Source organism: Xenia sp. Carnegie-2017, unplaced genomic scaffold, assembly GCF_021976095.1.
Source record: "Xenia sp. Carnegie-2017 unplaced genomic scaffold, XeniaSp_v1 HiC_scaffold_13, whole genome shotgun sequence".
NCBI lineage: Eukaryota > Metazoa > Cnidaria > Anthozoa > Malacalcyonacea > Xeniidae > Xenia > Xenia sp. Carnegie-2017.
The window spans coordinates 5,297,637-5,323,051 of NW_025813436.1; the positions used below are offsets into that span (position 1 = coordinate 5,297,637).

Genomic DNA, 25,415 nt, shown 5'->3' on the forward strand with positions numbered 1-25,415 from the left:
TGAATTTTAAATGTTAACTAAATTTCAACTTTATATTTGAATTAGGAAAACCTAATTAATAATTAGAACTCCTATTTTCATTCTATCTCCTATTCGTAATATATATAAATATGGAAGCAATTGAGACATGGCAAGTTTGGTGAAAAAAAATACAGCATGTTTTGATGAAAAATATGGGCTGACATCATACTGTAAAGAAAATGTCATCGCTTTTGCAGTGCAGCGAATAACGTCAGTTCCTCACGTTACCCTCTTCTGGTTCGTTTTTGCCAAATTTCAATCGCTTCTGTCTTAAAATAATAATCATATTTTACAGTTCAATTTGACTAGAGGCACTCTATTAATGTATAAGCTTATAAATACCGACAGCCTCTTAAATATATATTTTTGTTTTTATCAATGTATATGCCATATGTTTCCGACGAAGGGTTGTTTTCTCAATAAAAGATGACAAGTGGCAGCGAAAATTTCGCACTGACGAGACGATACAAGACCACAGTTCACCACTGGACGTCGTGACCATAATCTTACCAGAGATCCCACGATGTCCTGCAACAGGTCGATGTACCAAAGGGATCGTTTATCATAGGAAAAACCCAAGGTACCCTTTGTCGTGTAGATAGTCAACCGAGGACGATGCAGAACTATAAATGTCAGCCTGTGCCCTTCGACAGTCTGCCAGCTGTTCCTCATTAGATCGCGGATCACAACTTGCGTGCTGGTGATAGACATGCACAAGACCTAGGTCGGGTGCCCGAAAGATCTCGATGTCTGACCGCTTCAAAAACTTCTCATATAAATCGACATCTTCTAAACCCCAGCCTATAAGTCCCGTGTTTAAGCCACCGGAATCTTTAATATCCTTGGCATAGGCGCAAACTGGTCCGAAGCTGTACCAGCGCCAAAACCCCGCTTCTTTGGCATAGTAGTAATGTCCGGGATGCGGACGTTTCGCAAACGTTATCTTCGGATTGAATTGACTAAACATAACAGGAAAATACGCACGTTTCCCAATCACGGCGTTTGCTCGACATCTCTCGGCAAACTCTTGACGAAAAACTAAATCGACATCGCAAAAATACAACAACGAGTTGTTGCCAAAGTAGTCTGTGCCCTTTTGCAAGGCGACCGCCCGTTTAAAAGGTCCTTTTACATCCAGCCATTTGAATTCGACAGAAGGATACTTCGCAGCGTAACGATCGAACGCCTGCTTTTGTTGCACGGAGGGTGCAGCATCTGGAAAGTAAACGACGAGTAATTTTACCGGATCATTGCGAACAAGGAACTCCGACTCGAAACTGCTTAAGAAACGCTTGAGGTTTTCTAAGCGATCCACGAGGGGCACAATAAAATGAAGCGTCGCTTTTGCGGAGTCGCTGGCTAATGTCCTCTCGGACTTCACAATAAACTTGTCAAAAGTTTGTCTCAGATGCACGCTACGGCGAGAACGCGTGATCACTAATTTCATCTTCTTGTCGTGCAGTTGCGCTCTTGTGCCGATCTCTAAACGATATTCAGTGCCAACTTTTGGGTCAACACGCATGTAGCCATTATGCCACCTATCGAATTTGATGTTCTCGTACAAGTACGGTTCTCCTTCACGAGTTATGGTCTCTTTTGCAAAATCAACAACTTTTTTCATGGCTGCTTCGGTGCCATCGTGTATGTAACGTAACGGTGGTTTATCATAAAGAGCCCACACTTTAGAAAAATCTAACGACTCCCAAGGCTGCGAGCTGTTGCGCGCTTGGCGATGAGATTTGTCGCTAAGATCAGATAACAATCGCTGACTTTTTGTCCAATGCATATCCCCCTCTAAAAACGGGGCCATGTTCGTAAGTGCTCGCTGTACGGACCGCTTACGCAACATCAAACGATGCACGTGGTGCGAGTTAAAATACACGTGCATTCTACGCATGTAGGCGGGATCTTTTACAGGGTGGTAGCTAATACCTTTGATAGATTCTATGGTATCCAGTTCCCCATGATAAGCCTGAAAGGGATGCTCGTAGATTTGTACGAACAGTTCTCTTGCCTAGACAAATGAAATGAAGCAGGTCAGTTTTCATATATGAATTCGTGTGGGGTGCTTTCCTAACGACTGGTGAACCTCGCGGGCGCTTGTATATTTATGTCAGTCCACAGCATTTGTCGGTGTGATGATAAAACTTGACTCATTTCATACTTCGGTCAAAAATCTAGTCTTCACCATCAGTTGTCGGATGTTATGAAACTGGAGTCCGAATGACGTCTCAGAGCTAAGTAGCTTGATGTTGAAACTCGAGTCTTTATGTACTCTACGGCTAGTGTCTTCTTTAAACGTAATTTAATCAAAAGTAATATTCGCCTGGCGGCCACCATCTGGCAAAAATCTTGCTCCCCCTTAAATTGTTATATTTAAATTACAGTACATCGTTTCAACGACAGTGATGACCCCCTTCCTATATTTAACTGCCCCTCTCCCTTGACAGAAAATCCCTGCTCGAGTCCATATATACTTCAGTCTAGTCTGACATTTTAATTTGAGTTCATAATATCAGTGTTAAATTGATGATGAATTTTTATCGACTGAGTGTACGATTAGAATTACGTAAACTGTGGCGAATTGCCAATACGTATTTAGAGCAAAGTACAAACTCGCAATTAGGAAAGGTTGAAGGTAAGTATTTTCTTGCAAGTTCATTCTGATAACAAGAGGATTTGAAAGAGCTCACGCGATTTTATAAACGAAGCAGTCAAGTGTCAAAGGAATAGCGTTGTTCCGAAGAAATTTTTTTACCAAATTCTTTAAATGCTATAATTGCTAAATTGATTCAGCCGTCGACGTGGCATGGAGTTGAAAAACTTACGAAATATCGTAAAAGTATAACATTGATAAGTGAGTATTCAAAGATTTTGAGCACCGACTTAAAAATCACTAAATCAGCAAGTTGGGTTTAGCCAATGACAGAGGATGAAGCGACAAACTTTTTTGACAAACTTATTACGTAAGTGTATTACGTTACTTATTATATACTTATTACGATATTTCTACCATGGCAAGCACATTATTCAGAATCCAGCATGCTGAAAATATTTCATGTGTCGATGAAAACTGAACGTAGAGAAAAAATTTTCACTTAAAAACAAAAATTTCTTTTGTGCATCGATAACCAATCATATTAAGATTTTTTGTCTAAAATAATAATTTTTCGCCTGGTCGGTTATATTTATTTTGATCAGGGCGTAAATATAAGAACTTATTTTTTTAAGCTAAAGTCATCATCTCACGCGGTGCAATTCTTGTGCAACATTCCTCGGACAAAATCAGAATAAAATCGAAGAAATGAGGGCGGTTTTGTTTGTGACGTTGCTATCGGAAGCGTTTTATCACCGACAATAAAAAGTATATTTTACATTTAACACATTTTAAACAATTATACTTAGCACTTTTCTCTCACAGCATAACATCAACCGTACAATTTTCCCGTCAAGTCGACTCGATTTTACGACAATCATATTCAATAGTGGACAATAATATTGTCAATACGTTGTGTACATTTTACATTTGACATGTAAATGTTTCGACAACAAACTCCAGCAGGAGAGCCATGTTTTACGTAAATCTTACCTCAAAACCCCATGGGCACATAACTCCGCCATATTGACGCAGGCATCGACCAATTTCCACATCTTCGTGCGTCGTGCTCGTGTTGTTTAGGCAAACAACAATATTTGGCCCAATATTCTTTAAAACACTTGATGTCATCATTATGCCTGGTCCACCGAGGCAGAAATTATCTCTAGGACCAAGGCCAAGTTTGCCTATCTCGTCTTTTTTACCAACACCCGGCTGACCTATGACCAAATCTTCCGAACTATCTAACTTCTTTAAATAATAACGTAGTTTGTGCGGTCGTATGTACACATCGTCGTCCGCTCTTATAAACCATTCGTAATCGTCAGCGAAGTGCTTCGATACATATTCAATCATTTTAAAGGATTTTGTCTGCGGTGGGTAAATATCGTCTGGCACATCAAGTTGAATGACTGGCAAGTCTGCAACATCATCCGTTATGTTTATTTTACCGGTAAAAAAGTTCAAACGGCCGGGTACGTCTCTTCCCCAAGTATCATAAACTCCACGAGCTCTTGTGCCAATATACATACTGGAAGTCATGACGGATACAAATAAAAATCCCTTCGCGTTTAGCTCATCTCTTAGCCGTTTCGGTCGAGTTCTAACATTGCTAACCGCATTGTCCACGTGTGTTTTAAGAACACGTTTGCAAGGTATGGTTGGAAATCGAACCAAATGACTTGTCCAAACGCTAAATGTGAAACTAATGAGACCACCGAGAAGAAGAGCGAAAACCACTCGAGTAGTTGAATTCTTTGTCATTCTTTTAAGACGTCGGCAAACTCTTAGTCGCCGAACGGATAACGATACAGGCTTTTGAACCCTGAAGACACCAGTTGGTCGACATTGATGCAACGATACAGAACTCATATAACTACAATTCCTACTAATACACTTAACTATTTTTGTCAGTACATTATACCAATACAGAACAAGAAAAGCTTTATTTGCATCATAATAAGTGCGTGGGTTGGTCCTTTGAAATACGCGTCTCGTCGTGGCACGGAATTCTGGAGAGTACCACCAACACTAAAGATGAAATTGGTATGTGCTTGAACTTAAGTTCTCCATGCAAGCTCCTCTCGTTTCACAAATCTGCACAAGGGAAATATCCTATGCGATGGCTATACCTTCACGGCTTCATTGGGATAAGATGAAACGCAAATGTTTTTAGAAAAGCTGTAATACTCCAAAAAGCCGGTTGCGATGTCGTGGGTAAAGTATATAAATCTTTAACGATACATTAATCACCCTCAAAAATGCGAAAATTGCAAGATCATTTAATGGCTTTTTCTTTCTATTTAGAACGACTTCCACCGAAGCGAAGAGGCTTTGCATACAACAAGAGGAACTTGTTTTCATCTCGCCATGAACTGCTCTTTAGGAACCGAATCTTTCTTTAGGCTTAGTTGTCGTTTCAGTTTTTAGTTTTCCTAAACTTATCAAAGGTATCTTCGAGTTTTAATTTTTGTCAATCGCTTTATTTATCAAGCCGACAATCTTTGCAGACAACGTGAAAGATTTCTTGTTTTGTTGACGTAGGTACGATGTACAAAATATTAAGTGTATCGAGTGAGAACGGACGAACAGGCATGGGAAGTGTTATCCGTCCTTCGAGCGGAATGTGCATAACGCATGTTTACGAAAAAAATCAAAATATTTTCCCTCCTTCGAAACAGCACCTTCCCCGCACCCGCTTTTTTCACTTGCTAACAGCGAGTCAGATCAGTGAGATGACACAATGGCCGTGTACAATTTTTTATATTTTTATTGACATAAGTTCCAACATCATCATGAAACGTACCTTAAAAATTCTTGTTTGCGGGCGTGTTCATCCATCACGAGTGGGCATTTCGATGACTCGAAAAAACTTCGAATCTAAATCAAACTATTTTCTATGGAATTCTGGCAAATTTCAAAATGTATTATTGGACAATGGAACGTCGATGCGAATAAGCGAATGGCTCGATAACTCTGGCTATTAAAGCACAACCGAATATATCACAAATTTGCTAATGATACTAAGGCAAATTTATTAACTTTATTGGTTTGGGTAAAACAAGATACAGTTGACTAAATGAAATCAGCCAATAATTATCAATTCTACTATACTTGGAAAATAATCAATATATTTCCATATTTTCCCAAACATTTGAAAACGAAAGTGCTATAACGGCGTTGCAATAATGAGGGGAGGGGGGTGGGGTGGGTGGCAGAGCTTGTGTCCCCTAAAAATTTGTTATGCCCTCAACAATTTGAGAAGAAGAGCGATTGCAAGACGAAGCACCGGTGAAATAAAAACATGACAACATGTTGATATTCACACTTCACTGTGCCGCACTTGAAATCAATAATCAAAAGCACGTGTCGTCTGCTTTATCTTTCCCGGAAATTGCAAGACTCCACAGTTTTCAATACCGCGCAGGAGGTATTCCTGGACTGAGCAAATTAGTTTACGCCGGGAGCTCAGGTCAAACGAGCAAATACTTGACATTTTTTCGTTTATTTTAAGGGTTACTGAAAGGATTACCGGATTGAAACATTTCTTGATTAGTACAACGTAAAAGAAACGTACAATTTGTTGACGTGAGAGCAAGCTTTGGAAAAGAAACAAACGAACAACGCGTATTGCCAGAGTGAAAAAAATTGTCGTTTTTTTAACGTAATCAAATATTATCATATTATCAAATGTAACGTATCATATACACTTAAAAAACAGAAAATTAAAAAATTCGTGTCATGTTATAAAAATTATAAATCAAAAAGGTCAGACGCAAAACACGAACATTATGCAGCAACGCTCTCTCTCTCCCCACAACTTTTGCGTTTACTAAGCACGTGAATTTCACATGTATTTCACGCTATACGCAAATGTCATGTCAGTCATGTGGGTGTGGATAAAAGTCGTTAAATATTTTATTCAACAGGGTAAAACAAACGTCAAAAGCGCCACCTCTTTAGTCTACGTCATAAGTCCATACTTATGAACGTCAAAGAAAAGCTTGTCCCCACCCCTGCACACGTCACATTCGTCTGAGCTGTGGCAGAAATTATACCGCTTAATGAAAATTAATCCACTTTGAATTTCAATTCGAAAAGCAATTGTGAAATGAGTTTATTTACAGCTTTGTGGCGTATCTTTCGTACAGTTCCTTCAACCAAAAATGATACGACGTATTCCTCTTTCTTCAGGAAAGACGTCACCGACGTCATGATTTTAAAAATATTGGGTGAAAATTATACGGCAATTGCTCGTGACGCAGCGCTTTGCTGAAAATGAAATTGACCCTTTTCATTCATTAAATTGACTTATTCGGCGAAAAAAACTAAGGAATCCTGCCTCCCTACGGATCCGCGAGTCATCAAAGAAACATTGCAAGTTGTGGCTATTCATTCCATGCAGAATAGTTGATCACGCACAACAGTTTAGATCAGTTAGTAACGAAGCTACTTGTTCTTATAGTTACTTCTATTCTGTTTTCCTCCTCCATCATATCATAGCAAAAAATCTGTTCGTTGATTACAAATACATTGCACACACATGTAAAAACATGACGACGTACATATCATAAAGGTTCTTGCAAGAAGCGAATTGTTGTGTGGGTGTACTTCGTATAAAGGACCTTTACCCTCCACAAATTGTGAGTGACAGGACATTCATGGCTTGCCAAGCCTCTGTCTATTTTCGTACATTCCTTAAACATACTACGGATGTCAAAAACTGTAATTTGTCCGCAGCATGAATGGCAAGGAGTCTTCGACTACATCTAGTTTTTTCACCGACTGTTTTGAAAACATAAAAATATTGTTGACGGGGTAGATGCATAATCGACTGATAAATTCTTTTAACAATTTACCAACATTCCCAGGCAGTTCTATCGTGGAGTAGAATAATACTTGCATGCGCTATGGAAGGCATTAAAGGTGCCTCGTTAAGTTAGTTAAAGTCGAAAACGAAAGCTCTTTGTGAAACAACAGGAAGCAATAAAAACTGAAAAAAAGGACTCAAACGAATTATCTCTCAAAGTCGGCATTAACATTTCCTTTTTGAAAATAAATGACTCTTTGAATATTCGAGAAAAGCAAAAAAAAATTTACAACAGCGATAATTGTAAACATGATGACTTGATCTACCACTGTTGGAAATTTCTCAGATATAGCTAGTTTTTTCTTAAAAAATATAGAGTTCAAGATGGACGTTTTATTCGGTGCAGGCTTCGCTTTATACTTCATTGAAGTGTTCGCGCTGGCAATGGTTTTTAAAATATCATCCCCTGGAAGAGACACACTAAAATGCAATGGGTTTAAAGTTAAGACACTACAGTTCTATTATCGTGACGATTATTATTCCATTGTGTGATTGAGAGGCGCGGTAAAAAAATCTGTATCAGCAAGTGTCCTTCAAAAAACTCTTTGAAATTTCATTGAATTGGCAAACGTCAAAAGTAGTTTTTCCCGGGCAGGATGTTGAAAAATTTCGTTGCTTTACATATGAATGTTTCCAAATTAAGCAACGCGTGCTGTAACACACACAAAAAACATTTAACGAGAACATTCTTCAAGCACATGTACCACCCACACTAATGAGCTGAGAGGAAGAACATTATTTACACTAGGCAAAATACCCTCTAAGATGTGTCATAGTCGGTATGGTGATAAATGAACAATAAAGAACAAAAAACAGTCTTTGCATACCCTAAAATATTACGTCGATCAAAGGGCGGTGAAAGTAGTGACGAATGAACAACAGAACGAAAACAGTCTTTAAACTACCTAAAATATAAACTAAGATAACGTGTGTCAGTGTAGGTAGTGATGAATGAACAACAGAGAACAAGAACAGTCTTTACACTACCTAAAATATACACTAAGATAACAAGTGTCAGTGTAGGTAATGATGAATGAACAACAGAGAACAAGAACTGTCTTTACACTACCTAAAATATAAACTAAGATAACGTGTGTCACTGTAGGTAGTGATGAATGAACAACAGAGAACAAGAACTGTCTTTACACTACCTAAAATATAAACTAAGATAACGTGTGTCAGTGTATGTTTTGACGAATGAGCAACAGAGAACAAAAATTGTCATTACACTAACTATGTACAAATTTTAAACTCAAATAAAGTATGTTGATAGGCAGAAAACATATTTTAAACGGACAAAAGGGCCATACAACAGAAACAATTTAAATTAGCAACAAATTTAACATGTAAAACGTTTAACATGTACAAAAAGCTCTCAAAAAGTCTATCTCATGTCTGTACATGCTCTAAATACTATACATATATGTTATATGTACAAAATAAAATTTGATTTTTTTTGCGATTTGTTCACAACAGGACTTATTGTGGATCATATAGTCAATCCAAATTGATGGCATGGGCTGCTGTTTGCCCGCACATGCCTCCTTGTTGATCCAAGTTACCACCCACACCGTAGAACGGGAACTATAAGGATACAGTACGTATATTATATTGGTTATGATGCCCAATGAGCTCTAATATCAACTGGAACGCTAACTCCAATGCTAGGGCTAAAAGCCAATTTTATGATACATTTATAATTGAGTTTTTTCGTTATATTACCAAATCTCGTGCGGTAAAACTTATCATGGATATTTGCGCTATTGTATTTTATGTTTATCGTTGTTTATTTTTTTAAATAATATCATGAAACTTCTAGTGTGAGTGTTGGCTTCAAAGATGGCTGGGTTGTTAGCGTTCCAGTTTATATACAGTTTACTATGCTAGCTAAACTTTAACTACTGGGGCCGGTTGCACGAAACTTGGGTAGCCTTATCCATTGGATAGTATATTTTTTAAACTTGTAAAAAATGGTGTTTATACTTTTGTTACGACAAAGAAATTTTGTAATCTTAGAAGCAATATTTTATTTCAGCGATTGCTCAGTTCAAACATTATATCTTTCCTTGTTAAGAAGTTGTTTAACCATTTAAAAAAATTTGCTATCCAATGGATAACCCTATCCATGCTTCATGCAACCGGTCCTGATCTCTGAATGAATAGTGCTTTGAATTAATGGAGGTTCATTAATACAAATCTAAAGAGTAATCAAACAAAACACGTGACTTGGCGTAGATTGAACAAGGCGAGATATCTCTTAACCGGTGTTTTTCGAAGTTTCACACAATGTATAAATACTTCAATAAAAACATTGTTATAATAGGATTAGAATTAACGATAAACCAGATTAGAACCGAGTATACCTTTGGATTAGAACCAAGTACATAATCGAATTAGAACCAAGCACATAATGTGATTAGAACCAAGCATACAATCAAATCAGAAGTATACATTTTGATTAGAACAAAGTATACAACAGGATTGCAATAATCTGATTCGAATCAGTCATACAATCGAATTAGAACCAAGAAAACATTTGGTTTAGAATCAAGTATACAATCCGATTATACAATCGGAATAAATTATTGCCAATATTACGGCATCGTCACGATGAATAGATACATGAAACAGTACAAACATATGATGGACGACACTTGGGACGGACTGGAAAAAAACCTAAACTAAAGGTGACTTACCGAATCGGCAGATAAGGTGTAGAAAGGCAAGTCGGTATACGCACCTAAATGATAAATAAACAATACTAAAATAATTTTTTCTTGCAATTAAAAAACATTCGCAAACAATGTCACTTGACCAAAAAGATGAGCAGTCTTGACTCGCTCGAGTTCTTCGACTGATATTTAACAAACATGGCGATCATTTGAATTTTCCATTCGACAGTGCAAACAACGTTAATTCTACACAATGTTTTGAGAACGTACCCAAGTCGGGTTGACTTCCCATTGATATCAAATTGGGATAAAACGAAGTCGATGGTTGACCAGGCACGCCCAAATGATGAGACGATGACGCCGAGCTGAGGACTGGTATCCTATAAGATAATGTTTACAATACTGGGGCTCGGTTGCACAATGCCCGAATAGCGTCATCCGTTGAATGGTAATTTTTCTAAACTTGCTGCAAAGTGGTTATAGCTTCTTTACCACAGTTAAGCTACGATCAATTATGTTCATTATAATTAAACTTGGAAATTCTAGAACCAATATTGTCTTTCATTTTTTATTGTCCCGTTGAAATTGTAGATTTTTTTACTTTCGAGACATTTTCGAAGCATTCAAAAATATCGATATTCGGCTTTCGTGCAACCGTCTCTGCATTTAGAAATATCGGCAAAGTGATATTCGATTTATACTAGAAAGAAATCTTACAAATATCGAGCGTGTTCACAAAACAACAACTTCCTGATCCTCGAGAGCACGCAACAAATGCTTTACATCGTCATTAACAATGACACTTCCAACGATGAACTTATACCTTGAAGATGTCGAGGGTTTCTTGGCTGTATTATATTCATCTTCTTCGTCGCTGCTCACGGTCAGATCAATGACATGAGGATCGTGTTTTCTTTTTGGTTCTTGCAGGATGAAAAACAAAATGACGGTGACGTTCACAACACTAACGGGTAACTCTGACTGAAGTCAGGATTACGGGGAGATTGATGAAATATTTCAGGGAGGAGCGAGTAGCAAAATGAGTCAAATGATGATTTGAAAATTTGAACGGACGAACTTAAAGGTTAACTTCTTTAAATAACACAAGTCTGAATGAATAAAAAATAACTCAATATGTAGTACATTAGGGACAACCGCTGTCCATAGTGTTCGCCTCCAGAGGAAAGAGGAACTCAAACTACGATCAACAAATAGCAAACTACAATCAAACAGGCACATTTAAAGATTCAAATCCACAAAAAATGTTTAGCCAAAGAAAATTATAAAAAACATTTACACACTGGACTTTGATTTCCGATAATTTTTCTTCAAAAAACAAAAAAAATTTTCTTATGATAAATGCACTCACTTTCTTCCTCGATAACTTCCGGTTTTTCAGCCTTCGGAGTAGATATCACGGTCATTTTTGCAGCCTGGTCTGAAAAAGCCACGATGGATCGAAGTTATGTAAATAATTATCGTAAAAATACATAATTTATCACAGCGCCACGTTTACAGCAAGTATGCTAAATTGTGGCATTCGCTTTACATAATTCGTTATTTCACAAATGTAATATTCTTCGGGAGAATAAAGTTCTCATACTCTATCACGCGTACCGACCAGGCTATTAATATGATATGCGTATTCTTACATGAAGTCCTTCACATTCTTGCCGCGTGAAAAAGATTCTCTTGTATCATGGACTAGTAAGTTGATACAACTGATGCGTAAGACCTTTTCATTGGTCAGTTATGATACCGACGTTAATTTTCAAAACGAGAGAACAACTAAGAAACTATAGATCATTCTCCATTAACTGACTATCTGTCGATTAGCAGTTGCCAGCAAAATTAATGCAAGGAAAGCAAGCGGTTATTTCGAAGAAATTTATTCTTATTGAAATGATTTCAAAAATTTCCCACCAAAGCCGCGCTTGCGCAACTCTTTTCAGCCAATCACTAGACGACCTGAATAAGTGTCGACTTACCACTTGTCCCGAGGGCTTCCCACGAGCCATCTTCAAAGAAGACGATGTCGTTGCTTTGAGGAGATTTCTCGAGTATTTCCATGAATAAGCTGAAAGGGAAAAAAGGCTATTTTATTGGTAAAGTAAAATACAAGAAAGAAAACAGAATTCGAGGGATAAAAAGACGAGCCACGAAGAACACAAGCCAACGCAAGATAGAGCGGTGATGGTTAAACAACAATGGGATAATGTACTTCGAAACTGTTTTTCATATGTTCATACACACGGATGAATCCAAGATTGTTTTGTAAGAGGGGATGCCCCAGTTTGGATTATTACTGAACTGTTTTATATACATTAATACACTGTAGGAATTTGTCACCCCTCCCATAAACCCTTCACTACTTATACTTAAAGATCGCGTTTTCTTTTTGAATAATGTTCATATCTTCCGATTATATGATTGGTTGCTCGTTGTTCAGCTCCCAATTTTTCATCATCTACGGCAAAATCTGGTGAAATTTGTGGAGTTTTGATCGGGGCTCACATGCGGCGTGATTGAGTTTCACAAACCTACCCGTCAATAATCAAGTTGTCAAATCTTGCTTCTTGGTCACAGACAGGACAAATCCATCTGCTCTTTCTCTCGTTCATTTGTAGATAAAGAGCAGCGTCGAAACATTGTAGGTGATTGCAGTTCTTTGACCTGTAAAGAACAAAGACACAGCCTTACACATACACCCCTCTACTTGCTATAAAAGATAGCGTACAGCTATGGCCGCGGAAGTAAACGGGAGCTCTTGTTTAGTTACTTTTCAAAATACTAAACACTCTTAAAGTTAATAACGCAATAACGCAAACGTGATTTTTCGATAACCCAAATTGGTTTTTATAGGTTATAAGATATAAGTTTTGCAGATATAAGTTTGGACAGCGTGTATCATGCAATGTACCTAACTCTTGCGTTGTATCCAGCAATGTACCTCGGAATTTCACCCTATTGTGAAATGCGTCAATGTCTGCGACCATTACAATGGCGTATTTATAATGTTTACAAATGGTCTTCAATATGAGCGATGTATCGCCTTGTACAAGATAAACTTTCATTAACTAAATCAAACCTGCAAGGTATGGTCATTCTAGTCTTTCCAAGCTACAAAAACAATAAAAAATACTTCGACACAGAGTACTTGCGTTCTGTAGTATTTATTTAAGCAAGCGAATGAGAGTTTGATGATTCTAACGCTAAAAATTATTGCACTTCCATCAAAAGAAAGCAAAACGATGCATTGCTTCGACGCAGTTCTTAACTGGGTTTCCCTATATAACAGTATATAGAAAGGTTTTATCTTTTCACTTACCGGACATAGTAAGGAGCATCTTAAACTGGTCGTCGCAACTTCACTGTCCGGATCTTGCGTTAACTTTTCCTTAACTGAAACAAAATACAAGCAAAAGTTAAAATGCAACTCTCCCCTCCCCCAATATACATACACAGAGCAATAACAATTTAGATTAAACAATGTTTACTTTATGCAAAGGATAATATAGATTAAAGATAATGCTTACTTTATACAAAATGATAAATTGTTAAAATTCTAGTACGTAGCTACTCAAACGGAGAACTTAAATTGCGCCAAAGTTGAGATCGCGTAAAAACTTCCACAGGCGAATACCAAGCTAGCAACAGGTCAACAACTGCTATAGAAACGACTTGATTACTGGGTCGTCCTCAGCTCGATAATTTTTTTTTTTTTTGGGGGGGGGAGTAGAGCAATTTTTATTCGCGTGATAAACCTCCATAACAAATGGTTTCAAATGAAAACGGCGAACGTATATACATGAACATTGCCTTCCCATACAGTTATCTAGCTGGGAACACCACTGAATGAACCTATGACAGATAGGCTACTACCCTCTCCCCTCCCCCAATGTTCATGTATTGGAAAAGGCTCCCAGTCTTTTACACGTACTAAAAGCACAAACGGTTACCAGGTATAACATTTTGCCGTGACATCCTTTCACGGAAATAACACATGCTACTGAAAATAAATCTTACTCAGTGCCTTCGAATGATCTGGATTTCGTCGTTGGCGCGCCTTTAACCTATTTATCAAACAGCTGGACGTGACCTTTCTTACGAGATGAACTGTCGCAACGAACCTCTGTTGAAAGACAAAATACGTGTAAACTTCGCAGCATGTCGTACTAAGATGGACTTAAGTACGTGTAAGTTTCGTGGCGTGTTACATGTCAAACGGACGCAAGAACATGTAATTTTCGTCAAATGTTGTATGTTACACAAACACAAGTACGTGTAATTTTTGTGAAATGTTATGTACATGTAAGATAAACTAAAGTAGGTGTACATTCCTTGAATGCTTTTATGCAAGATTGACACAAGTACGTGTAAATGCAAGTTGTCAGTTACACATTCCATGCTTACTGTGTTCCTTTCTCGAGTTTGTTTAGATTCTAGATCTTATTTTGAATACACACATATTGGTGGAAAAGCTTGAACTTTGGGTATGCTAAATACCCCTGGCGCATAATTATAGGAAGGCAGTATAGTTAAACAGAAGAACACATATTGGTGGAAGAAGCTTGAACTTTGGGTATGCTAAATATCCCCTGGCGCATAATTGTACGAAAGGCAATGTAGTTAAACAGAAGAACACATATTGGTGGAAGAAGCTTGAACTTTGGGTAGGCTAAATATCACCCCCCGGCGCATAATTATACGGAAGGCAACGTAGTTAAACAAAAGAAACAGATGACGTGTAGGACCGTATTAAACACAGAACAATAACAATTGAAACATCGTCTTGGTAAGATCAGAAAATAATCGTCAAGTGAATCTCAAAAAAGTGCACGAGACGAAAGACGAGGAGCATAAAAAGGGGGGAAAGTGACCAATCACATCATAGCATTGACAACAGTGAACGAAATAGTAAGGATACTTCAAACTATAGTACCGCATGATAAAAGGCCGTTTGCACGAAGTCTGTGTAGCCTATCAAATCTAAGTTCATATGAGGTACTGATTTGAATGGATAGTAACTCTCTTCAAAAAGTTTCAAAACAATCAAGAATGAAAATCAGCCGAAAAAGAAATACTTGTCGAGCAAATTTACAACTTGATGAATCGCTACTATCCAAGGTTCGCGCAACCGGCCCGAATTCCTCACAAAGACCTGAAGGGGATCCGTTTGCCACGAGATGTGAATGTGATTCGGTATGGTTGATGACAGACGACAAAAAGACGTAATATCGACAGGACGACCTGTTTTCTTGTGTTCTCCCTTGTTGTCGCGCGGTCCTATACCCTAAATATGCAAAGAAAGTTAACACGGACGTCTGCTCATGGGCGTACGACGGTCGATGATTGGGGGGGGGGAGGGGAGGGGGAGTGTTCATATTTATACGTACTATATGCCATTGAGCGCTAATACATGGAACGCTACGTACATAATAATTTTTAGTCTAAGAATTTTTTGAAGCAAAATCTTACACCCAGACACGCGTGTTTGGTCAAACAATTTTCAACCCGTGAGAGAATCTCGAAACACTACACAAGGACACATTTGAAAAAAATCAAGTCTGGACGTAAGATTTGGCTTCAATTATTTTCTTCAGACGGCGTTCCATGTATTTTAGTTCAATGTTATATGCACGTCATAATACGCTGAAAACAATGCAAAGACTTAATACGATATCATGCATATATATATATATATATATATATATGAATAATAACATTAACCCTCCATGTTACTTACCCAATGGACTGGGTTTGCCATTGAAACACGGTTCGTATAGCACGAGGATAAATATCGTCTTTTCACAACTCATTTCCAGTAAACAAAATCTAGAAATCGCAGTGGATTTAATCAAAATACAACGACGTAATGCAAGAAATCATCAAAATTAAAAACAGCAAAAAACTTTGAACGAATCACAAACAAACGGTGCGTGTGTTCATGCGAGGTACTACCCGCCTTGTTACTTACCGGAAGTGGACAGGGTTTCCCATTGATTTTCACCGCGGGAGCACGAGGATACATATCGTCTTGTTCACAACTCGTTTCCAGTAAACAAAATCTAGAAATCGCATATGGGATGTTGAACAAAAACACAAACATATAGCAGGTATACGTTAGATGAGACTTATTCAAGCAACAAAGTCCAAAAAATGTATCATATGTTATACCTTAGATGAGACTTATTCAAGCAACAAAGTCCATACACAAAATAAATTTCTAGCAATTCAATGGGGGTAGGGCTTAAATAGATAAGAGGTATTTGATAGACAGAGGCGTCGGTATCATTTCTATTAACTTCGTGTAAACAAATGAAAACATGACCATGAATAAATGTACAATTTTCCAGCACAATCGATCACCCGTTATTGCTATTTAATTATCATAATGCTAATGTTTGGGCACATATTAGTAAAAAGGTGTCACTTGTGAGAGGTGCCCATACAAACTTGCGATCCAAAGAGGCGTTAATTGGATGCAGCATGTTTATTTGATATGAGGTTTTTACTGGATCATTTACACCACGTGCTGCATCATTCGAGTAAAAATAATCAAAAATGTCTCCGAACCATATAGTTCATACCTCAGTTGTATCTGAACGTTGTATTCATTATTTGACATTGGTCTGGTATCCCTGGAAGAAAAGGAATAACGGCCATATTATACATGATGAATAGCAACTGGAAAATTACGACCAAGTACGTGAAATAGTCTACGAACACATTAAGGGTAAAATAAAACTTTAGTAGCGATGCACCGGTATCGGTATTAGTATTTTGTGGATGAAGATCGTTCAGTTAGTAGAGTCCTGAGAACGACTGTTGGTATTGATGTAGACTGACGTTTCGACAACCTTAGCGGTAGTCTCCATTTGACTCTGGAGATGAGTACCGCTAAGGTTGTCGAAACGTCAGTCTTCATCAATACCAACAGTCCTTCTCAGGACTCTACTAACCTGGACGATCTTCATCCACAAACATGTTACGATACTCCAGGGTTCAAACCATTTACTTTATTAGTATTTTTCTCGCTCATAATACCGATATTTAGACATTTCATTGAAATAGAAATACATTTGAAATGAATCATAGTTCAACAATACTAAATATATTACCTTAACAATTTCTTTTAAGTTTATAGTAAATGAAATTTGTTAGTTCCACATGATGTTAATTTCCATTGATAATTGTGTTGTGAAATATGGCTGCAGTGTAAATGTCCACTTTGAATTTTATATTTTTTATCAAATGAACACTCACTGGGGAGCACAACATGGCATACTTTATGATGTTTGAGTTTCGTAAAATGGCATAAAATATCGGTATCGGCACGATATCGGCATTTAATGTCGCTTAATCGGTACATCGGTAAAATCCTATATCGGTGCATCACTAAACTTTAGTAAACAATTTATTACTAAAATTTTGTACAACAGCATTATGCCATTACCTGGATGAGACAATTTCATTCACTTGGTGCGGAGAGATATGAAACATTATGAATGAGTCTTGATAAGTTGTTGTTTTGCATTGAGGAACTGAAAAGGATAATAAAAAAAAACTTGACCCCAACATAGATAACACAAAGGCCTCTGAATGAATGAATGTGCTGACCACAAGGTCCGAATCATCGCTAAAAATTGCTTCGCAACTTTTTTGACCGCCTACTGGCTCTTTTCATTTAGCCCTCCCTTCCCACGCGATTTTCCTTATATGTAAAATGCGTTATGCGCGCGCTTATGGCAATAAAATTAAGAGTTAGAAAATCTGTCATTTTATCCTCTTCCAGTTCAGACAGTGCCCTAATATCTACTACGTTTTAAAAACGATTAGAGCTTCCTCAGAATTGAATTAAATCCTTCATCACCAATCATAGCTGAGCTACGAGTCATTGCGAACTCGGACAATTTTGTAAGGGTAGCATTTGGCTAGTGTATGTGTGGATTAGCGCAATGGACGTTTGTGTTTTTAACTTTGATTGAAAAAGAAGCTCCTTTTCATATTACAAATGATAGCGTTGTCTTTTACGACGAAATGTAATATTCGCTTCGAAATTATGCAAACTAGGCACGACTAAAACGATCAGTAGACATATTTCAGCAAAAAGTGTCGGTCGCAAGGCATAAGAGGAGCACAGCCTTCACAGGAATGTGAAATGAAATCTTTTCTGGAAGAAAATTTATCGTTAACTATCAAGAAATGCTAAATGAGCTTCGTAATTTTACAAAAATCGCTTCGCAATATTTCACGAAAGTTAAAAGTTGTTTCGCAAATGGCGATGCGTTATTTGGACTTTAAGACCCCATCAACAGAAAAGTTTGTACTTTCTCATACACATTCCTTTGCACGTTACTTTTATCCATAACATTAAAGCGGACACGTAAACAGGGATGGACTTAGAAAAGGCTGTGCACCTCTTCCTGGTCTTGGCGTCATGGGGTGCAGAAGAGACGTCCGTTTCCTTACAAACACTATATGTTATAACAAAACGCAAAACAATTGCTTTGAAAAATATCCCAATTATATAAAAAGATAACAGAATTTAACGAAGAAGTCTAACATCCTATGGTACCAGGTAGCTACCAAAATCTGATGAAAACTAGAGTACCCCCTTCCTCACCCTTACAAGACCATCCATACATTAAAATGCACAAATGTTCAAACTATTGTTAACACTGTCTTGAATCACTTGTTTGATGTTATGAGAAAGCATCTCAGCCGATGGAATAAGCCTCTCCAGTCAGTTAACAAACATTTTGAATGATAAAAGTTCACTAAGATTCTTTCAAAAGTTCACTAAGATATTACGAGTGTTTATGCAGTGAAATTGGCATATACTTTTTATAGCCTTTATGAAATATTTAGATATTTGCAAGCAATTTAATATATTTATGTCCATTTTATGTTGTGTGGAAGTTGATTAATTTCAACTCCAAAACTTGTCCTCTTGTGTGAATTTTGCTGACTGTCATGTTTGCTCATTTGACGTCATAAGTAGTATGGAAGTTGCCAAGCCAATAGCAATTTCTATTGCCATGTTGAAAATGTGTACTACTTATGTATGATGTCAATTTAGCTAACATGGCAAAAAAGTTCGCACAAAGAGAACCAAAAACTGCCACTTTTGACGTCTATAAAATCAATCTAAAAAGACATTTCAACTCTGTTCACATAAAAATAATGTTGAGAGCAAGTACTTTTGAATAAGCAAATGAAACATTGTTGGAAAATTTCACTGTATAAGCACTTTAAGGAAAGTTGTAACATAAGCTCTACATACCTAGAGATTGAGGTCGAACAAGAATGTCTTTGAAATCATAAAATGGGAGGTGTCGCAATTTCACATCTGGATGCACTGGCAAGAGCGATGAACTTGGGGGACGTACTGGTCTGTTAGGTTGTGTCATGAGTGACATTCTGCCAACACTGGATTCGCCCACATTAGGTCCAGATGAATAGTTTGATGGAGGTGGAACATACGGAAAACGTCTAGGGTATCTGCTACCGTAAAGTTCACGAATCTTTCCACAGACTTTCGATCCCGGATCATCCTTTAGCATGTCTAATGCTCTTCCCATAAGTTGGTGCTTCCTCCCGGTCTTGGAGCGATTTGCATAACCCAACAGCTCTTGCAGCTCTGAGACACGGAAGGTCTTCACCATATGCTATATGGATTCAATTGAAGAATACAAAAAGACAATGTTTAGATAGCTAACACTTAGCTTCAAAAATCAGGGAGCTTACACAATACCAATATATTTAAGTGTTTTCTTCTTTGCAAAGACGCTTTCGACAGTGTTTTTTGGTAATGTAATTACTACACATCGCTTAGGCCTACACAATATGTCATCACGTCGCTACTAGTCGTTACTACGTACGCTGACTCTAGGCAGTAATTTCGTAATAATTCCCAAAGTGTACAGTATCAAAACCAGACGGCTTTCAAAACAATGCTAAAACAGCCGGATACAAAGATTAATATCTTACGACTGTGGCCAGTAGACAATACAAATCACGGTTGATTTATAATAAAATATGGCGATCGCAATCTACGAAATGTCCCTCAACATTCGTCGAAAAGGCGGCCATAGATAATCACACTAATGAACAAAGAACAGCCAAGTGAACAGTTCGTTAACTTACCCTTATCTCGGTAAATTCTTCAGTCATTTTCAGCCAATTTTTCAATAAAATAAATTTATAATAAATAAACAAAACGTTGTTAGAACTTTTGACAGTGAAATTTCTAATTTTGAATATTTCTATCCCACAATGCACTTTGCCTGTGACGTTATGAAATATGAATAATTTTGAAACAAGACACTTGCAAAATATCAAACTTCGAAGCGACGTCGTCTGTTTGCCGACTTCACTCATAGCTGTAACACATTCTCTTCGATTTATTTATGAAACTAACGTTTGGAATTTTTTATAAAAATATCAATTACATTGATTTCTTATGTACCATATGCAGTGCTGTAGAACTAAATTTATCAGATGGGGGGCTCTCTTGACGAATCTGAAGCCATGAAATTATGAAGAATTACCCATTTCAAAGGTAGAAGGGGGGCTCCTCCCCCCACTTCTACAGCACTGACCATATGGCAGAATAATAAGGAAATCAAATACAATAATTTCTTATGTGTTACTGCTGTGCAAACATTTTTGTGTTAATAGTTCATTTAGAAACTGTGAATGAAATTAAATTTCTAGAGGAATGACTAGGATTTTGCAAAAAAATTCTGTGACACGAGTAAAATTCCGAGCAGCTTTCACCACCGAAACAAAGAAACGAGTTTGATTCTTTAATGATTAAAAAAATAGATTAGCAGTGTTTTTGCAGTAAAGGCAAACATTAAGAACAGTAATTGAAGATGAACAAATGTTTAACAATGTTCAACAATTAATTACGTTGATGGCAGGTTGAATTTTATACAATTTTAGTGAATGCATTAAACGAACGACGAAATTTCACAAATTTGAACGAGAAATTTTGTTTAACTTCTCAATTGTTTCTCCCATGAAAAATTTTAGGGTTAAGAACTTAAACATCGGTTGGTCTCATTGAGAATCGTGAATAAAAATCACTCTACCCAACAACTAGGGGCTTGGGAAACCGTGGGTTTCTGGGTGTCCGAACTTGTTGTGTGGGAGCGCCCTGTAGGAAGAAGAAACGCAAGTTTAGCTTTTCCTTGAACGTTAATGACAGGTGTATCAAATTTTCAAATTATTGAATTGGCACAAAGAGCCAGGGAAACTTAAATGGTTTGAACATTGACGAAAAGTGCACGTCATTCGTATGTGATGAAACACAACAATGAGATTTTTTAGAGATTTTTGTAACGTTTGCACAAAAAGGAAGAAAACCGATTGAAAATAACTAATACGAAACAATTTAATTACCATTCTAAGTTTCTTCCGTTATGACATGACGAATGTGGAACACCCACAACTCTCGAAAGCTTCCAGAGCCTCTGCCAACAAAAGTTTGTAACAAAAGTCGTGCATAACACAACATAACATATAAAGTTAAAGAAAAGCAAATATTCGAAAGCAGACTGCTTTGTTTTATCTTCTTCAACATGAGTTTATTTTTGCCTCCCCTTCTCTCTCTCTCTGTTCACGTCAACGGTAAATGATGTGAATTTTCCGTAAGAGGCATACTTGAAATGGTAAATCACTCAGATGCATAATTTTCAGACGTTAGCACACGACAAACTTTCTGCCCAAATTCATGTCATTTACAAAACATTTGTGTGAAAAAAACTATGTGTTGAGAATTTCAGTACGCAGTTCTAAAATATAAAATGGGCAGTTCTGAAAACTAAGTTTCGGAAAAAATATGTTGGATGAACCAAATAGGAAAATAACAAGACAATCAATATATTTACTTTTACCGTTCATCCGTAAAAGAAACTCGAGAATTTTAAAAGCCTTGATGCTTACGTATGATTATAGCAATTGATGTTTTAAGTTGTCTGTCATTTCTCTTCTTATTCGTTAAAATCTTTTTTTTGCCTACCAATTTTCTTATGAAATTGCGTTCTAATAACAATGAAAATACCATTTTCCATAGACCCAAAGTTCATAAATTGTCAGAGCTATTCGCCTAAAAACATCACGCCCAGACCTCCCTGAATGGAAGAAGTCGCACTCAGGACATGGGCAGGTTTGTATTTTTATTACAATCTCCCCCCTGTACTTCGGTTTGTCGGCAATTGCGTGGGTTATGTCCCATTTAAGGTTGACAACAAGTGAAATGACCATAAGCACAATCGATGACAAAAGATTAAACCTACGACGTGAAAAATGCGACATAATAATCAAAACAAGCATTTAAGGAAAAGACTTCAGCACAAGCCGAAAGAAAAAAAAAGAAGACAAAAGACTCTCAAGTCGTCTGGTCTCAGTCAATCACATAAGAAAAATCGTAATGTCGACGGTTATGGATTTCAGTAAAGGAATTTTAGCATCACAAAGTCACTGCGGAGTCGTAGTTAGCCATGCTGCCATCGGAGAACCATAATATATTTCGCATGGGTCCTATAGACACAGCCACCGCAGATAGCCGCTAAACCAACACTGAAGGAAAGATCTCGAAAAATAGTTACAGGCGTACCTGTCTTTTCTCAAAACATAATTTAAACAGATCGTCGATTTTAATGCATAATTTAATCATCTGTGTGCGATATTTAGACAGCTGACGAAAGGCAATAGCCTAAACAAGCAAACAGAAGGAATTTACCAGCAAGCAGCATAGTCAGTGCGAATCACATCGAGTTCAACATTGAAGAGTGCATGACTGCATGTTAGCACTCGAATGGAGGAGGTTTTGAAGATGGCAGTAAAAATATTTGCACTCTTCTTTTTTATCTACTCAGTGAATAGCGGACAAGTTAAGTTCCAGAATTGTGGTAAGTTCATGTTCAAATAATCATATTTTGAAAGTAGACAATAAGACAACTCTTCATGAAATACGAAAGAGGATCTGAGATAAAGAATGCACGAAATGTAAAAGAAAATACATATTAGTGTTGACGTCCTGTGAAATTTCTTTTTCGAAACGACATCCATCGACGGATATAGTTTAAAAAACAGTCGTATAGGACAAAGCTCGTTTAAAACGTCTACCTCTTTAAAAGTCGAATGTATCGTAGAGAATACAGATGACGAGTTGAATCTTGTCCATTTGTGCTTAATGCATGCATTGTGGGCATGTTTGAATGAAGTCTTGAGCAACTTATTAGACGGGTTTTCAATGATCATAAGTACCGTGAAAGCGTCAAAGTCAGCGAAGTTTGACTGAAGACCAATTTGCCAAAACATCTATCAAAGTCTACGTGTCATACAGTTAAATGTTCGAAGACAGAGACGCGATCTAATCCACATCACATGACGTAATCTCTTGACGACAGTTATAAACATACAAAGCTAACCTCGATACTTTTGTGAGACCTGATTTCGAGATTCGGTTGACGCAACAGTGGAAATGAGACGAGAGCAATGTTAACACATTTTCCTTTGCCCTACAATAGATAGAAACGCGCCAATACAAATCAACAAAATTGATCTACCAAGTCCTATCGAAGTGAAGCCTGGAAGCAAAATTGCAACCTTCGTAGGTTACACGAACGAGTACTACGCTCCCACGACCAATACAGAAATTACATGGAAAGTCAAGGTGAAAAGAGTTGTTGGTTGGTTCTCACTGGATGTGTCACGTTTCATTCCCAAACACATGTAGGCATCTTGAGTTATAGATCCTTTTCATAACTACATATTTACTGATAAATTTTCAAGTTCGAGTCAACAGTTTGTGGCAAAGGAATTTTTCTTCAATGTTCTAGCCCAAATTCAATGAAGTGTGCTGATCTCCAAAGAGCTTTGTCCAGCCCACTGTGTCCTCCAGTGAGAGGATATCGTATATTCAACCGAATTTTCAAAATTTCACCTTCTTTCCAGAAGAGCACAATCAACTCTTATTTTGCCAGCGTAAGTAGAACAAATAAAATTTTTGCGAGCAGCCAGAGTTGCCTTAAAATCTTTGAGACTGAGTTAAGCGCGGGTTGGAGATGTGTATCAACATTTTTACAACGCCCGTACTAGGCACCTCGCCAAAAATTGGAGAGACTTTCTATGAGACCATTGAGCTAAATAAACTATTTGCTTCACTTGCAAACAAACCTCACAAACCGTCAACACTTTGATTGAGAGTTTTGTAGAAGATTCTATTTTCTCAGCTGTTAAGCTCCCACTCGGTTTTTCAAACAGAACCCTGCCTTTCTTTGTAGAAGTTCTTCGTAATATTTTTTCTTTGTCATTTTAAGGGGAATTACAAGATCGACATTGATTTGCACGACAAGTTGACGGGAAAACGAATTCTCTGCGTAAAGAACGCGGAAGTTAAAATAGAATTTTAAAAAGGAAAGCATTTGAGATTAAATGTTGACATAATATGATGTCTTAACGCAGTTCATCAGCTCAAGTTGTTTAACTCCCTTAGTCTGTTAGTCATGTGTGATTTTTATCACACGTCTTACTGAAGGGTCGTGGTAAGGACAAAAAAGATTCAATTTTAGGAAGAGGGCACCACGCAACGAGTAAAAATTGCTGTATCTGATAATGATAGGGAAAACGATACGTAGGACCATTTTAGTCTCAGTGTTACCCCGTTTTTGATAAATTCGCACACGGACATCAAAAGGTTTTAAGGTACTCACTTGACTCACTTCGTTGCTTTAAGAGTTGTCATATTCAACGATCCTATAGCCTTCTGCGATAGGTACTCTTCTTGAGAATGTCCATTAAATTAATTTAAAAAATTCGCCATCTTTAGAGCTTTCTTTCTAGCCAATCACCGTTGTTCATATGATGCATATGTTCTTATAGCGATGGAGACATTAAAAATCGATGATCGGCGGCAAATTTGAGCTACATTATCTCCGGCGCTATACATCCTATGACTCTCAAACCACTGGGAATCGACTCAGCATCGTTTTTTTATTAAAAACAAAGCATTGAAGTAGTTTTATTTAAAACAACGACTGTATGGGCAATGGCAACAGACGTTCCACTTCAAAAACATTCGAGAAGGAAAATTCAAAGTTGCTCAAAGCAATGCTAATTTTAATTGAAAAAGCTAAAATTTCATGTACATATAGAAAAAATGGGTAAATTTTACTATGGCTAACTCTGTGTTACCGTATGAACAACATAAAATTCTCAAATTCCGATCAACTAGGGTAAGTGT

At 37.3% G+C, this 25,415-nt stretch overlaps 3 protein-coding genes and 1 long non-coding RNA gene across 5 annotated transcripts; 2 read left to right on the top strand and 2 right to left on the bottom strand.

Annotated features, from left to right (window-relative positions):
• Window positions 1-4: 4 nt before the first annotated feature.
• LOC124453710 (chondroitin sulfate synthase 1-like) lies at window positions 5-4,546 on the bottom strand. Its single transcript, XM_047004550.1, has 2 exons — window positions 3,611-4,546; window positions 5-2,035 (listed from the first exon to the last, which is right to left on the bottom strand). The coding sequence occupies exons 1-2, from the start codon at window positions 4,487-4,489 to the stop codon at window positions 584-586; spliced, it is 2,331 nt and encodes a 776-aa protein (XP_046860506.1). The 5' UTR covers window positions 4,490-4,546; the 3' UTR covers window positions 5-583.
• A 102-nt stretch (window positions 4,547-4,648) lies between these two features.
• LOC124453716 lies at window positions 4,649-6,370 on the top strand. The gene is made up of 3 exons (XR_006951170.1): window positions 4,649-4,834; window positions 4,925-5,067; window positions 6,132-6,370. It is a non-coding gene; the product is annotated as an uncharacterized LOC124453716 (long non-coding RNA).
• Window positions 6,371-8,665: 2,295 nt separating this feature from the next.
• On the bottom strand, window positions 8,666-20,442 carry LOC124450584 (E3 SUMO-protein ligase PIAS2-like). Of its 2 annotated transcripts, XM_047001219.1 has the most exons (16): window positions 20,309-20,442; window positions 19,446-19,830; window positions 17,616-17,703; window positions 16,750-16,800; window positions 16,137-16,227; window positions 15,321-15,452; window positions 14,186-14,291; window positions 13,488-13,561; window positions 13,248-13,279; window positions 12,704-12,832; window positions 12,148-12,236; window positions 11,529-11,597; window positions 10,983-11,082; window positions 10,430-10,539; window positions 10,184-10,227; window positions 8,666-9,071 (listed from the first exon to the last, which is right to left on the bottom strand). In XM_047001219.1, the coding sequence occupies exons 1-16, from the start codon at window positions 20,333-20,335 to the stop codon at window positions 8,985-8,987; spliced, it is 1,614 nt and encodes a 537-aa protein (XP_046857175.1). In that variant the 5' UTR covers window positions 20,336-20,442; the 3' UTR covers window positions 8,666-8,984. The 2 variants fall into 2 exon arrangements, with proteins under 2 accessions (XP_046857175.1, XP_046857182.1); XM_047001226.1 differs by lacking the exon at window positions 15,321-15,452.
• Window positions 20,443-22,835: 2,393 nt separating this feature from the next.
• LOC124450608 lies at window positions 22,836-24,636 on the top strand. Its single transcript, XM_047001243.1, has 4 exons — window positions 22,836-23,079; window positions 23,701-23,905; window positions 24,013-24,157; window positions 24,493-24,636. Exons 1-4 carry the CDS (start codon window positions 22,986-22,988, stop codon window positions 24,583-24,585), a joined length of 537 nt encoding a protein of 178 aa, XP_046857199.1. The 5' UTR covers window positions 22,836-22,985; the 3' UTR covers window positions 24,586-24,636.
• The last annotated feature ends 779 nt before the right edge of the window (window positions 24,637-25,415 follow it).

Coding starts and splice junctions, on each gene's coding strand:
- LOC124453710 (XM_047004550.1), bottom strand. CDS start 4,489: ATGAGTTCTGTATCGTTGCATCAATGTCGACCAACTGGTGTCTTCAGG. Junction 2,036..3,610: donor TGTGCCCATGGGGTTTTGAG/GTAAGATTTACG, acceptor TCATTTGTCTAG/GCAAGAGAACTGTTCGTACA.
- LOC124450584 (XM_047001219.1), bottom strand. CDS start 20,335: ATGACTGAAGAATTTACCGAGATAAGG. Junction 13,562..14,185: donor AGATCATTCGAAGGCACTGA/GTAAGATTTATT, acceptor ATTTTGTTTCAG/TTAAGGAAAAGTTAACGCAA. Junction 10,228..10,429: donor GGGAAGTCAACCCGACTTGG/GTACGTTCTCAA, acceptor TTTATCATTTAG/GTGCGTATACCGACTTGCCT.
- LOC124450608 (XM_047001243.1), top strand. CDS start 22,986: ATGGAGGAGGTTTTGAAGATGGCAGTAAAAATATTTGCACTCTTCTTT. Junction 23,080..23,700: donor AGTTAAGTTCCAGAATTGTG/GTAAGTTCATGT, acceptor GCCCTACAATAG/ATAGAAACGCGCCAATACAA. Junction 24,158..24,492: donor TCAACTCTTATTTTGCCAGC/GTAAGTAGAACA, acceptor TGTCATTTTAAG/GGGAATTACAAGATCGACAT.